Genomic DNA, 13,396 nt, shown 5'->3' on the forward strand with positions numbered 1-13,396 from the left:
TCGAAACACTGAAGGAAAACTGATTTCAGAACCTCTTCCTCTTTGAATCTGAGTGGGGTGACCCATTGATACGGGACAGAGCCTTTATTTGTGGTCCACTCATTCATTCCTGCATTCGCCCAAATACATGTATTATGCATGGGTTCTTTATATAGGCACACCAAGATCAGTATCATGGGAAGAACATAAAGACAGGAGTTTGTGGTATAGAGTATGTACATAATGTCTCTCTGGAAAGAAAGAAAGAGAGATACACTTCTACATATAAACATATGCATATATGCATGTATGTGTGTTTGTGTGTATGTTACTAACACAACAATGATTGTTTCATAACTCTACAGCAATTTTCAGTTTGCAAACTCTTTCTATATATATTAGCTTGCTTAAGCTCACCCAACTGGTGAGGTATAAAAGCAGAAAAATGCTCACCTTTAGCCCAGAAGGCTGACCTATAGCCTGCAGTTTCTATAAGGATCAAGTAAGTGCTGGTTGCTACGTTCTTAAAGGGTCTCATGACCCTCACGGATAGTTAATAGAGAGCTGAATGATAAGCACCAGAGAGATCTCAGTGAAAGTAGTTTTATGAGTAGAAATTCAAAGAAACACTCATGATTTAATACTCCCTGCACATCCCCTCCCCCTTGAGCACTAAGCATATAACCACCAGCTTCATACAGTAAACGTGCAGCTCTTTCTGCACATGGGTCCTGTCCCCGTGCTGCTTAAATAAACTTACTAGGTTACACCATAAAAGGCCTCAAGAATTCTTTCTTGACCATCACGCTCAATGATCCTGCAACACAACTACTCTCTAAAGTAGGTATTTTTTATTATTTCCATCTTATAGATGAGGATAATCTCTCTCCCTATTCTTATAGATTTACTGTGAAATGATATATGTGGTGTCCTATATTTTTAAATCATAATTATTCCTCCTGCTATGATACTAAGTCTAGTAACTTTTGTTAAGGTGTGAATTTTTAACTGCAAATTCATAGGATGTTAACAGAATATTAATAATGCATAGTACAAAAAGGAAAGGTTATGAGGTAAAATAAATATATGCAATATGTGGGTGAAGTAAAGTTTAATCAGTTCCTTTGGGATTTCTCTGATTTCACACTGTGCTAATTTACCTTGTCAGTCCTTCAGAATGAGATGGAGTGGCTTCATTTCTCAAACTTATATGACAATAGAACCATTTATTGCTTGGAGTGTATCGTCTAAAGCTTGAACGTATTTGGAAACTCTGGTACAAAGATATTCTGAGTATATTTCAGCTTCAGTGTTTTCTAATTGTTAAGTATGAAGTATGCCCTTTTATTGAGCAACGCTGGCAATGTGAAATCATATTAACTCCCAGTCTGCTGCCTAAAACCCAGAATTTCCCTATCAAAGGATTGAGAACATTATGCAATTAAAAGCTAATTTTGGGCTGCTTGATTTATAAATGCCCAAATAATTTTGAAACATCCAAGGTCAGACTACAGAGATAATTCAACCTCAGAATTGGACATTCATATATACTTTATTTCCTCAATTTTTACAAAGTTTATAATTATATTCAGAAAGTACAACGGAAATCCGGAATTTTAAGAATCAACAATTTGCCACCTCAAACTAATGTGACATTGTGCATCAACTATACGAAAGAAAGAAAGAAAGAAAAAGAAAGAAAGAAATTAAGAAAGAACGAAAGAACGAAAGAAAGAACGAAAGAAAGAACGAAAGAAAGAAAGAAAGAAAGAAAGAAAGAAAGAAAGAAAGAAAGAAAGAAAGAAAGAAAGAAAGAAAGAAAGAAAAAAAAAAGAAAGAAAGAAAAGAATAAACCATTTGCTCTTTATGGCAAAAGAGTAAAATCTTGCTCTGAAAACATGAAAACGTTTCTGTTTTCTAGAAACCTTTATCAAAATAGAATAGAAAACACTGGCAACTCTTTTAAAACTGATGGTATTCAATTTTAGTTTTTCAGAACTACCAATAATATAAATTGTTTCTGATGATGTTTAAACCACCGTGTTGTATTGCCTCAGCATTGAGGTTGATTCTTTCTCAATGGACCTCCCCAGTCCATTACTGTGTCTAAATAAATTCACAGATGTGATGAGGATTGAAAAGGAATAGGAATGTGGAAAAGGATAGGAAGGACTGAATTGTTGCTGGTTTTAGGACTGTTTATAAACCAGGAATATTAAAGTCACAGAAATCTCCAAGACTTTTAAAAACTCTGCTACTCAAAGTATGGTGGGGGGACCAGCAGCTCAGACTTCACCTGGGAACTTGTTAAATATACTGGGTCTCGGGCTCCACCTCAGACTTACTGAATCAGAATCTGTATTTTAATACAATCCTCAGGTGATTTCAGTATACATTGAAGTTTAAGATCCTGTGTTTAAAAAAAAAAGGCTCAGATGTCCCTCACTAGGGTACATGTTAATGGCTGGAAACCTCCATTTTAGGCTTTTCCTCCCTTTTCTTTATTTCATATATTCCCAAACATGAGAATCTATAGATAAGGGTTATCTAAAATTTTTTTTATAATCCTTTATATAAAACCTAAAAATGTAGAGTACTAGTCAATTCTACCTTCTTAAGGAAAAAAATGGCATAGTTATTGAAATAACCAGCTCATGATATCATAAGACTGGTCATTTTTTCCCCATTGCATGAGGCTTGTAAATGCTAAGCAGTTAATAACTAGAGAGCCCTTCGAATCAATCAGCTTTTATGATATTTTATCCAACGAGGATCAGATTTAGGATTAAAATGGTCAATGAAAATTTGAAAATGATATCTCACTTAATCCTTTTCTTCCCATTCTAGATTTTTGGGTTTGTTTTTTTCCTTTTTTTTTTTTTTTTTTTTTTTGGTCACTGGTACAGATACACTTTTAGGCATCCACAATGGATAAGCTTACTTCAGCCAAAGGATTAAAAGATAAAAAAGCTTCTCTCTATTACGGTATACTCTCATCTCTAACCTCTGTAGCAGATTATCTGTTTTAAAGTCAGCATGTCATAGCTTTAGAAATAGAGATAGCTTTGAGAAAGAATATAAGGAAGCATTTTGGCTACAACTGGGAGCTACTGACCAAGATGCAGTCCAGCGGAGGGAGCACAGTTTGGTAAGTAGAAGGCCACCGTGACGTTCACATGAGGAGCACAGACTGTACTGCAGTAAGCAAGAAGCATTGATAATCACCACAGCTCCACTTTTCAGCTAATTCCATCTGACATGATGATGTCCGAGAAGCGTATGATTCATAGAAGCATTTTAATAAATGTTTTTGTAAGTTGTACTGTTTGTTTTTAAATGTAAGGGTAAAGATGTTATTGTAAAAGACATTCATCTTTTTTTGTGGGGGGGCTGTCTAAAATCTTCTGTGAAGCAGGGATTCTCCATCGTACATGGTAATGGAGAGATACAGGGCCCCACTTCCCACCATGGAAGTGGAAGGTGGGAAGTAGAAGGTGGAACCCCATAAGTCAGTGTTTGAGCATCTGACTAAGCTTGGCCGATTGGATTCTCCCTTCAGGGAGTGTGAATCAGAGACAAACAGGTGCTTACGACTCTCTCATAGCATCTACAAAGACCGAAACATGTCTAGGCCATGTTTGCAAAATGTCAGCAACCGTGCTTTCTGCATTGGGGTATTTGGAGCTGCCTTGGATCATGTTCTTTCAGTAGTATTGTTCTCTCTCTAATTCTGAGTCTGCCTGTCCTGTTGATGGATTCCTTTTCTGTTTTTGTTTGCAAACAAGAATCATGACTGTTACAGAGATATCACCTCTTCACTAGACTTGAATAGTACTGCTATTTCAACCTACATAGCTCACTGATGTAAGTTTGAGCAAGGAGCTACAGCTGGAAAATAGCCCTAATTATTATAAAGAATGGAGGAGGTGTTGTAATGGTGGTGGTTATCAGCTGCAAGAACATACTATGTACCAGACTCTGTTAGGTATGTCAACTTGAGTACCTCCAATACTCAAAACCACCGAGGGTCAGTACTACCATACCCACTTTACAGACAAGAAAACTAAAGATCCTTGTATAAAAAGTCACATGCTGAAGTCATCTTGGCCAAAATCACATGCCTAGGAAATCCCTGAAGCAAGATTCAAATCCAAATCTTTCTCACTTAAATCAGAACCATTACATTCTAGTCAGTATCCTAAGGAGGTCCTTAAGGACTAATTCAATGTCATTAATTGAACTTTATAAGTCATTAATTGAACTTCATAAGTGATCATTAAAATAATATATCCCTACATTAATTGGGATGTACAGAAATATACATGTCTTCTCACACATTTCTAGCTGGATATTTATTGAAGACTTCTTACAGAAAACAAGTGAAGACCCCCCCAAAGAGATCATTCTGAAACATGTCTGCAGCCAAAATAAAAATTTTAATTTAAAAAGCACAGTTAGGGGTGCCTGGATGACTCAATTGGTTCAGTGTCTGACTCTTGATTTCAGGTGAGGTCATGATCTCAGGGTACTGAGATGGAGACCTGTGTGGGGCTCTGCACTCAGGGGGGAGTCGGCCTGAGATTCTCTCTTGCCTGCTCCCCATGCCCCTCCCTCCCATATTCTCTCTCTCTCTTTCTCTCTCTCTCAAATAAATAAATCTTTAAAAAATTAAAAAAAAATAAAAAGCACATTCAGACCCAGTTGTGTTATGCCTCTTTAATGTAGTGTTAAATCTTGCCCTTGAAGCACTAAGTTCCATAAAAATTTTCTATATCCCAACAGGCTTATAGGATAGATGTTGGACTTGTCGCCTATATTATCCTGGAAGGGGAAATCTGTATGTGTGCAATTGTCAGGCTATGTGAAATTTACTAATTTTTCAGAGACTGACTCAAATATAAAGCATGGGCTTTCTTAATTTGAAGATAGGCAAAAGCATAAAATTTGTTGTCCAGCACTACAACTAAACTTAAAGGGAAATATTTTTTAAAGCAGTTTTTAATACTCTTCCCATATAAAATCATAAGTATCACTAGTCACAGTTCATGGTACTTTCCTTATTAGAAGTAACTATCATAATAAAATGGTAATGATGGCTATAATGGCTACTATCTATTGAGAATTTACTAGGTGCCAGGCACAGTACTAAATGCTTCACATAGATTTCCTAATTTAATACTGGCAACCCTAATGAGGCAGGCACTATTATTATTGCCATTTTATAGATATTGAAAATGAAACAGAGCAAAACATCTCCCCCTATTCCCTGGTGTTCTATATTCAAAGGATCACTGCTTGAGAGAACTTTATGCTTAGCTGTAGCCTTGGGATGAAGTCCAAACTCTAAAGCTTAGCATGAATGGTCTTTGAAGATCCCATCCCTGACTACCTGCCTCTTTAGCTTCATCACCTTACTACCCCATTCACCCTTTATGCTGGTTCTTAGTGACCTGCTTCATGTAGCCATATTCCTGCTCTCACTCATTCCCTTTCCTCAGCATCATAGAGACCAGACCTATTCATCCTTTAAAACCAGCTCATCTTGGAAAAGCCTTTGCTGATATTCCAGCTAGATCCAGCTGCCTCCCCTCTATGCATGTTCCAGTTATAGAATTATCACACTGTGATATATCCAGTGAGCTATTTGTCTCTGTTCAACTACTGGACTTTAAGTTCCATGACATTAAGTATGATATTAGTTTTGATAACTTGAGTGCCTTACACAGGATCAAGCAAGCATGCAGTGGGCACTCAAAAAATATTTTTTGAATGAGTAACCAAATCTTAAGTGATCACCCTATTTGTTCTTCTCTCAATCTTCCTGCTTGAAAATATTTGCTAAACAGCCATTTCCTCTAATTTCATAATATTCAAAATTATTAGAAGGAGTTCTATACAGGAGTTAAGGAATCTAGTTCTTGTCCCATGACTATCATTTAGTAATTGAATGACCTTGAAGACTGACTCATTCAACATTTTTTTCACACGTTTGCCATGTACCAGGAACTATACACCACAGTGAGGATACAGCAGTGGGTACAACAGATAATAACCCCTACATCACAGAGTGTGTATAGCCTAGAGCTCTATTTCTCACCATAAAATCAAAAAAGTTAGACTAAGGTCCTCCCAAGTCTAAAATTCCATGAAACGATAAACCAAACCTTAAATCTCTTAAAATATAGTATAAAAGTGCATAAGAATATAAAGTAAAAATAACACCAGGCAAATCAGTTCATAACCAGCCTCTGGTATAATTAATCCACGAGTATTAATTCTTCCTTCCAGAAATAGATATCTTATAGAGAAACAATATTACAATCTTTTTTAAAGATTAACTTTGATGTGATCTGATGCAAAATACTGGCACTCTCTCTAGCTGTAAGTAGTAGACCTGACAAGGACAAAAAGGGGGAAAAATCAGTTCAAGGCAATTAACAATGATTAGAAAAGAAAATTCCATTTTATCCCCTAGGAATGTGAATCTGTTCTATACATCTAATGTTAGTCACAACATAAAGAACATGTTCTCTAATCAAACTTTATTTGTGTGAAGAATTTTTTAATTCATGGTAGTTGGACCAAAAAAGGTAAAACAATACTAGTGTACAAATTCCATAGTAAAAACTAAATTAGCCTAGATTCTCAGCTGCTTCATTAAAAAATTAGGTAGAAGAGGTCATAATTATTTTTATCCAAATCTCAGCTGGAGAATATTTTATTTTATTTTATTTTTTTAAGATTTTATTTATTTGACAGAGAGAGACACGGCGAGAGAGGGAACACAAGCAGGGGGAGTGGGCTAGTGAGAAGCAGGCTTCCCGTGGAGCAGGGAGCCCGATGCAGGGGCTCGATCCCAGGACCCCGGGATCATGACCTGAGCCGAAGGCAGATGCTTAATGAGCCACCCAGGAGCCCCTGGAGGACATTTTAAATGAACAATAATGCAAGTAATTTTAAGGGAAGGGAAAGTCCTTGTAGCCAAGCCTATAAACCCAATATTGACAGACATTATTAGCATATTACCTTCCTGATCATATTCTGAGAGGTGTTTGGACAGGAAATCTAATTCTCTAAAGATAAAGGTTGAATTATTCTTATCATAACTGAGTAAAACATATCAATTCTTTAACATGCTGTGATCACAAGATGTACTCCCTGATACACCCCTTTCCCTCAAACTTGTTGACATTGGGTTGTTGCTATTGACAGTTTATGTGGACCCTGAACTATGATAAAAAAGATAAACACAGAATACTGGGTTTGTTCTTCCATTAAAGTCATAAATCACGGAAACTAAAATAGACTTTCGAGTTATATGGTGAGTTTTCACATGTTCTAGTTGAGGAAACCGAGGCCTGTAGAGGTGAACAAAATTACTGCAAATCCTACAATCGGTTAGTGGCGGAGCCATGATGAGGAGAGCTGAGTTGCCCCAACCCAATGTTTTCTTCCCATCATTGTATTATGCCAGTGCTTTCTGGGTGGGTTGACTTTCACCTCACAAGTTCCCGTTCATTACATTGAACCATAGCATCAGGTTTAAGAGTAGGAGTGGTAGGGGCAATACTGAAGCAGTTTAGATGGTTGGCTTCTTTTTTTCTTGGAAAATCAATACCTCTGAGTGTTTGTGGGAAGAAAAACAACAACTAGTTTGTGCATCTGCAGCATAACTGGTGTGTTGGAAATGAAACAAAAAGCTTTCCTCATCTAACTAAATTTGAGAGCGTGAATAAGCTGAATTTCCCCATCTGGAGACTCTCAGACTAGACAAGACTTACAAATTAATATGAGTGTATAGGTCTGGGGCCTGAAGGAAATTAGGTCAGGCCCAGAAAGGAATCAGGTGGCTGACCACAAGTCAGAATTTTAATATGAATTCAAAACAAAGGGCAGAGATCTAATGCTATAATTCACTGAACACCACTAGGACTACACCAGAGTGTGTGATGAGGGAGCCTTCAGGACAAGAAAATAGAAAGGGAAACAATACTAAAGAACAGGAAATGTTTTAATCCAAGTACAATCTAGACTTTGGTCCTCCTTTTGATCAACTCTTCTCTGCCCTCCCCCCACTGCCTTTTCTCTCCCTGTCTTCCCTCTCTTACTTTCACATTGTATCTCATCCCATATTCTCTTTATGTAGAATATTCCTGCTTTCATGCTGCAGTTTTATTTTTCTCCCTTGACTTCATTTCTGAGAATTGAGATCCATAGCAAGACACAGAAGAAGTACTTTGATAAGGAAGATAAAACCAGTCTGAGATGAAAATTATCAGAACAAATTTATTGCTTTGGTGTAGCTTAGGGTCAAAATTGAAATGTGTAGGAGCATTTTTAAGAATGTAGACAGGAGATTCATTCCCTGGAATCTGTTTTCTTAGGGTCTCCAGCTCACTCTCCAAAGACATACTTTGAATTCTTTGTATATGCCCTCTGGTGAGAGGGTGGCATTATGAGAGCCAAGCCAGGGATGTTCCAAATGCATTCTGCCATTAAGTATTGGTATGAAAAGTTAGAGCATGTTTCTCTCCTGGGAATCTCTTGTGGCTTCATCCCTGTGCAAAGGTCTGAGCTACCAAAAGTTCAAGATTGATTTTTAGAGAAAAGAAGTGAAGAATTTTCTAGCCAACCAAGAAACAGATTCTTTTGATGAAATGCCAGAATAAGAGAAAAAAAAATTCTACATGGAGTACTATGACAATTCTCTAAAGGCAATGACTGGAAGAAGAATGCAGGTATTTTTGGATAGAGGGTTATAGCCTTCAGAATTTCATTTTCTGTAAAGTTCTTGTGGTTAACATAAGTTTAAAAATGTGTTCCTGTGCAGAACATTTCAGATTCATTTATGCAGAATTATGTAACACTTGGAAAAAATCTCCCTTAAATTCCCATGTATTATGGGGACACAAAATTCTACAAATTATATTTGTGAATATCCAGTTCCCTCTATCATCACAAATTCTCAAAGTATACTAAATGTGGAAAGTGTGTCATTATAATACACTCACTCTCTCTCTCACTGCAATGATTGCCCATAGGCCAGTTACCCAGTGATTCATTGGTACTAGCCCTGCATTGGATATGTCAGATAAGATCACACATTACTTATCTAAACACTTCTACAGCCTGGCTGGTCACTTTAAACAGTCCATTGAAATCTTAACCCATTACTCTTTAAAAAATATATAACGATTTTCCGGAAAACTTTCTCAAAAGAAATCACTTGTATCACAGACGCCCCCTTCCACTCAGCCCCTAAAAAACATTAGACAAATCGACAGTCCCAGGACATATTTCTGGACTCATCTTTCACTGCCTCCAAATTCTAGACAATCTTCCTTTTCACTTAAAAATGGAAAATGTGACAAATGTAAGCCCTTACCAACTTCCCACTTCAGAAGGCTGTTGTCTTCCCTCTCCATTTTTCCAATGACATACCAGATACACGCCATCCAGTGTGCAAGGAGCGCAAACATGGACATGAGCAGAGTCAGGACGATTGTGCTATGCTGGGAATAACGGTCCAACTTCTGCAGGAGACGCAAAAGACGCAGCAGGCGGACGGTCTTCAGGAGATGCACGAGAGACACCTGTGGGAGGAGACAGAGTGGCACAACTTGGCCCACGGCTCATTCCATGCTACAACAGTTACTTTAACTTATGGCCATTCTGGAAAGTTCTTGAAATTAAATATAATCATGAGTCCAACGCTATGGTCATTTTTATGACCATACCAATGCCCTTTCTCAACATATTATTATCAAGAGGTGATAGAATAAAAGATGATAAGACAATTTAATTTCTTTTAATTAATACTTATTTTCCTTAAGATTTATCTTTTTTCCTCTACTGATTTGATTGAATATAATTTTGTATATTCTGATACACAACTGAAGCACATTAGGGTTTCAGGATTGATCAGGGTGTCTCCACCTCTTACATACATTTTTTTTCAATTCCACATCCCTTCCTCCATGTAAGAGTGGCTTTATAACAATAATTTGTACCCGCTGAAGTAAAATTGTGTGAAGTGGTAACAAAGGTAACTTCATTTTTGAAATAAACAGTGATTAGATCTATCAAACTTCTGTAAGATCTACTCACAAATACCAGTAGCACCTCCCGTCTCATGTGCTATGCTTTCTTCTAACATCATCCATAGAGAAAACACATGCCTGAAGCCTATACATTCTGAGCCCTCTCTCAAACAGACATGCTTAGGGAACCAAAATTAAAATGGAACAAAATTTTTGAAAACTCTCCTAGGTACTGTCTTCGTATGCACTAAAACAATACACTTATAGCTAAGGGATTATTTTCCTGACTTCAGGACCAATCTGAAAAATGTGCACCATTGATGACCACCAGAATGGTTGATGTCATTGTTAACAACATGTGTGGTGTACTAATGCATACTCTTTTATGCCTCCAGGAGCCTCAATGAGTTTTCTAAAATAGAAAAGGCAAATAAAGTATTAGCTCATATGCAAATAGAGTTTGACAAATTACTTGACCTTTTTTTAATTTGGGGTGTGTGTTTGTGGAAGAAACCATAAATAAAGGGGAAGAAAGTGGTTTGTATGACTACACCTCAACAGACAGAATCATAAACAAGATCAACATCTTCTGGAAATTTGCCTTCATAATTAGTCCTGGAGTCGGCTGTTGACTTCTAGTTCCTTCCTCCACTATCGATCTCTCCTTATGTTTAAGAAAATCATACCTAGAGTAGTGCCTGACACATAGTAAGTGCTCAATAAATATGTGTTAAATGAATGAATGGGTAATAAATTGAGATACAAAACACTCTACACTCAATATAATAATAGAAATTCAATAAACGTGCTTTCAGTTGTAATCTGGTGAATTATTCTACACTGAAATATAATAAAACCATAAGGTCATTTGAAGCACTTGCCAGCTAGCTGTATTTTTATTTCTTTTTCTCATTCTTCTGTGTCAAGTTTTATTTCTTCTCCTTTACAGCCAAGTGCTCATCTGTCATTGCTCCAGCTCATTGTAAACCAGATGACTACATGCCAGTACTTTGCAATATCTACTTTGTAGCTTAGAGGAATTACCAGGGGTGGAGTTTATTTTATAGGTGGAAGAATATGATGGATAGATGACAGTTTTGTAACTGAAATGAAACCTCAAACAGAAAGCCCAGATGGAGGAAGCCATCTGCTGTGGACTGATTTTTGTTCTTCCAAATCTCACATGTTGAAGCCCTAGCCCTCAGTGTGATGGTAACTGGTGATGGGGCCTTTAGGAAGTAATTTGGTTTAAATGAGGTCATGAGGGTGGGGTTCTCAAGATGGGATTAGTACCCTTATAAGAAGAGTCCAGAGAATGCTCTCTCTCCTCTTCTCTTCCTCTCTCCCTCCCCCCTCTCTCCTTAACCCAATGTCTCTCTCTCCCCTTGCCACGTGAGAACACAGCTAGAAGATAGCTATCCACAAGCCAGGAAGAGAGCCCTCATAAAGAACCAAATTGGCTGGAATCTTGAGCTTAGACTTTCCAGCCTTCAGAACTGAAAAATAAATTTCTATTGTTTAAGCCACCCAGTCAATGATATTTTGTTATAGCAGCCTGAGCAGACTAAGTAAAACACCATTGAATATAGAATATTGATGTGGGCAATCTCTCCATTTTCTCTCACCAGAAAGCGGATGTTTGAGGGAAGAATGGGGGCTGTCCTTACATGAGAACAATAGTCATTTGGAAAGATAAGGGACACAAAACTTGGTGTCCAGGATGAGGTAGCCTTAGTGATTTTGCTGACACTTTTGAAATAAATTATACTTATTCCATCGGAGTCAACAGCTTCTTGCTATAAAATGTGAGTTTGGGATCTTAATGAATGATAGAAGAAAGAGGCATATTTGATTTAGATGGAAATATATAATCTGAAAAAAGGGAACGTATTTTTTTTTAATTTTTTTATTGTTATGTTAATCACCATACATTACGTCATTAGTTTTGGATGTAGTGTTCCATGATTCATTGTTTGTGCATAACACCCAGTGCTCCATGCAGAACATGCCCTCTTTAATACCCATCACCAGGCTAACCCATACCCCCACCCCCCTCCCCTCTAGAACCCTCAGTTTGTTTTTCAGAGTCCATCGTCTCTCATGGTTTGTCTCCCCCTCCGATTTCCCCCGCTTCATTCTTCCCCTCCTGCTATCTTCTTCTTCTTTTTTTTAACATATATTGCATTATTTGTTTCAGAGGTACAGATCTGTGATTCAACAGTCTTGCACAATTCACAGCGCTCGCCATAGCACATACCCTCCCCAATGTCTATCACCCAGCCACCCCATCCCTCCCACCCCCCACCACTCTAGCAACCCTTAGTTTGTTTCCTGAGATTAAGAATTCCTCATATCAGTGAGGTCATATGATACATGTCTTTCTCTGATTGACTTATTTCACTCAGCATAACACCCTCCAGGGAACGTATTCTTTCTACTCTTGGGATGCTGTTCTGAATTTGTCACTGATAAAAATTAGAAGCAGCTTATAGGTAGGGGCAAGACAGTGATGTACTCATCAGAACCCCTTATCAAATGGCAGTTTCCCTTATTACCAGCTGGACATGATCACCCCCTGGCTATCCACAACGGGGAGAAAGAGAGAAAGAGAGAGAAGTTGATTAACATGCACTGAGGTCTTTCTGGGTGTTTGACACTTAGCAAGGTATTTTATAGAAATGTTGCCTTTTTAGGCTCCTGAGAAACTCTGTAGTGATTTTCATGCTCATTTTGCCAATTTTGATGTTAACTTCCCCAAGGAAGTCACTCAAACAGTAAGTGATAAGACTGGGATTTATACTTTTGCCTTTTTCACTCTATCATATTTTCTGTCTCATTCACAACTTTGTCTCTCAGAGTGCCTTTCATAGTGACTTACACTTAGTAAATTTTATTAAAGAAATATGTGAGCTGTGTATAAAACATTTATCATCAGCAATTATGGGCAAAGTCAAAATTAGAGCATCCAATACGTTTTTGATGGTTGTAATGCGTTTTTGAATGTCATCTACAGAGATGCACTAACTGGATGTATTTTATTTATTTATTTTATTTTTTAAAAGATTTTATTTATTTATTTGACAGAGAGGGACATAGCGAGAGAGGGAACACAAGCAGGGGGAGCTAGAGAGGGAGATGTGGGGCTCGATACCAGGACCCTGGGATCATGACCTGAGCGGAAGGCAGATGCTTAACGACTGAGCCACCCAGGCGCCCCTAACTAGACGTATTTTAAATTTGGAAAGCCAACATCTGTGCTTGCTTATTTATCTGTTTCTTCCACCCCCCTTTTTTTGTAAGTCTGTGCAGTATAAAAATAGCATAATGTATAAACTTTTCCTCATAACTTATGTTTTCCTGGGGAGTAAATTATATTT

At 37.5% G+C, this 13,396-nt stretch overlaps 1 protein-coding gene across 1 annotated transcript in view; it reads right to left on the reverse strand.

Annotated features, from left to right (window-relative positions):
* The window catches only part of KCNH8 (potassium voltage-gated channel subfamily H member 8), a 367,066-nt gene that overhangs the window by 104,776 nt on the left and 248,894 nt on the right, over nt 1-13,396 (reverse strand). Inside the window, exon 7 of the mRNA XM_027585610.2 lies at nt 9,365-9,572. Coding sequence (XP_027441411.2) covers nt 9,365-9,572 — 208 coding nt within the window. The remainder of the gene's footprint in view (nt 1-9,364; nt 9,573-13,396) is intronic.

Source organism: Zalophus californianus, chromosome 1 (genome assembly GCF_009762305.2).
Source record: "Zalophus californianus isolate mZalCal1 chromosome 1, mZalCal1.pri.v2, whole genome shotgun sequence".
Taxonomy (NCBI): domain Eukaryota; kingdom Metazoa; phylum Chordata; class Mammalia; order Carnivora; family Otariidae; genus Zalophus; species Zalophus californianus.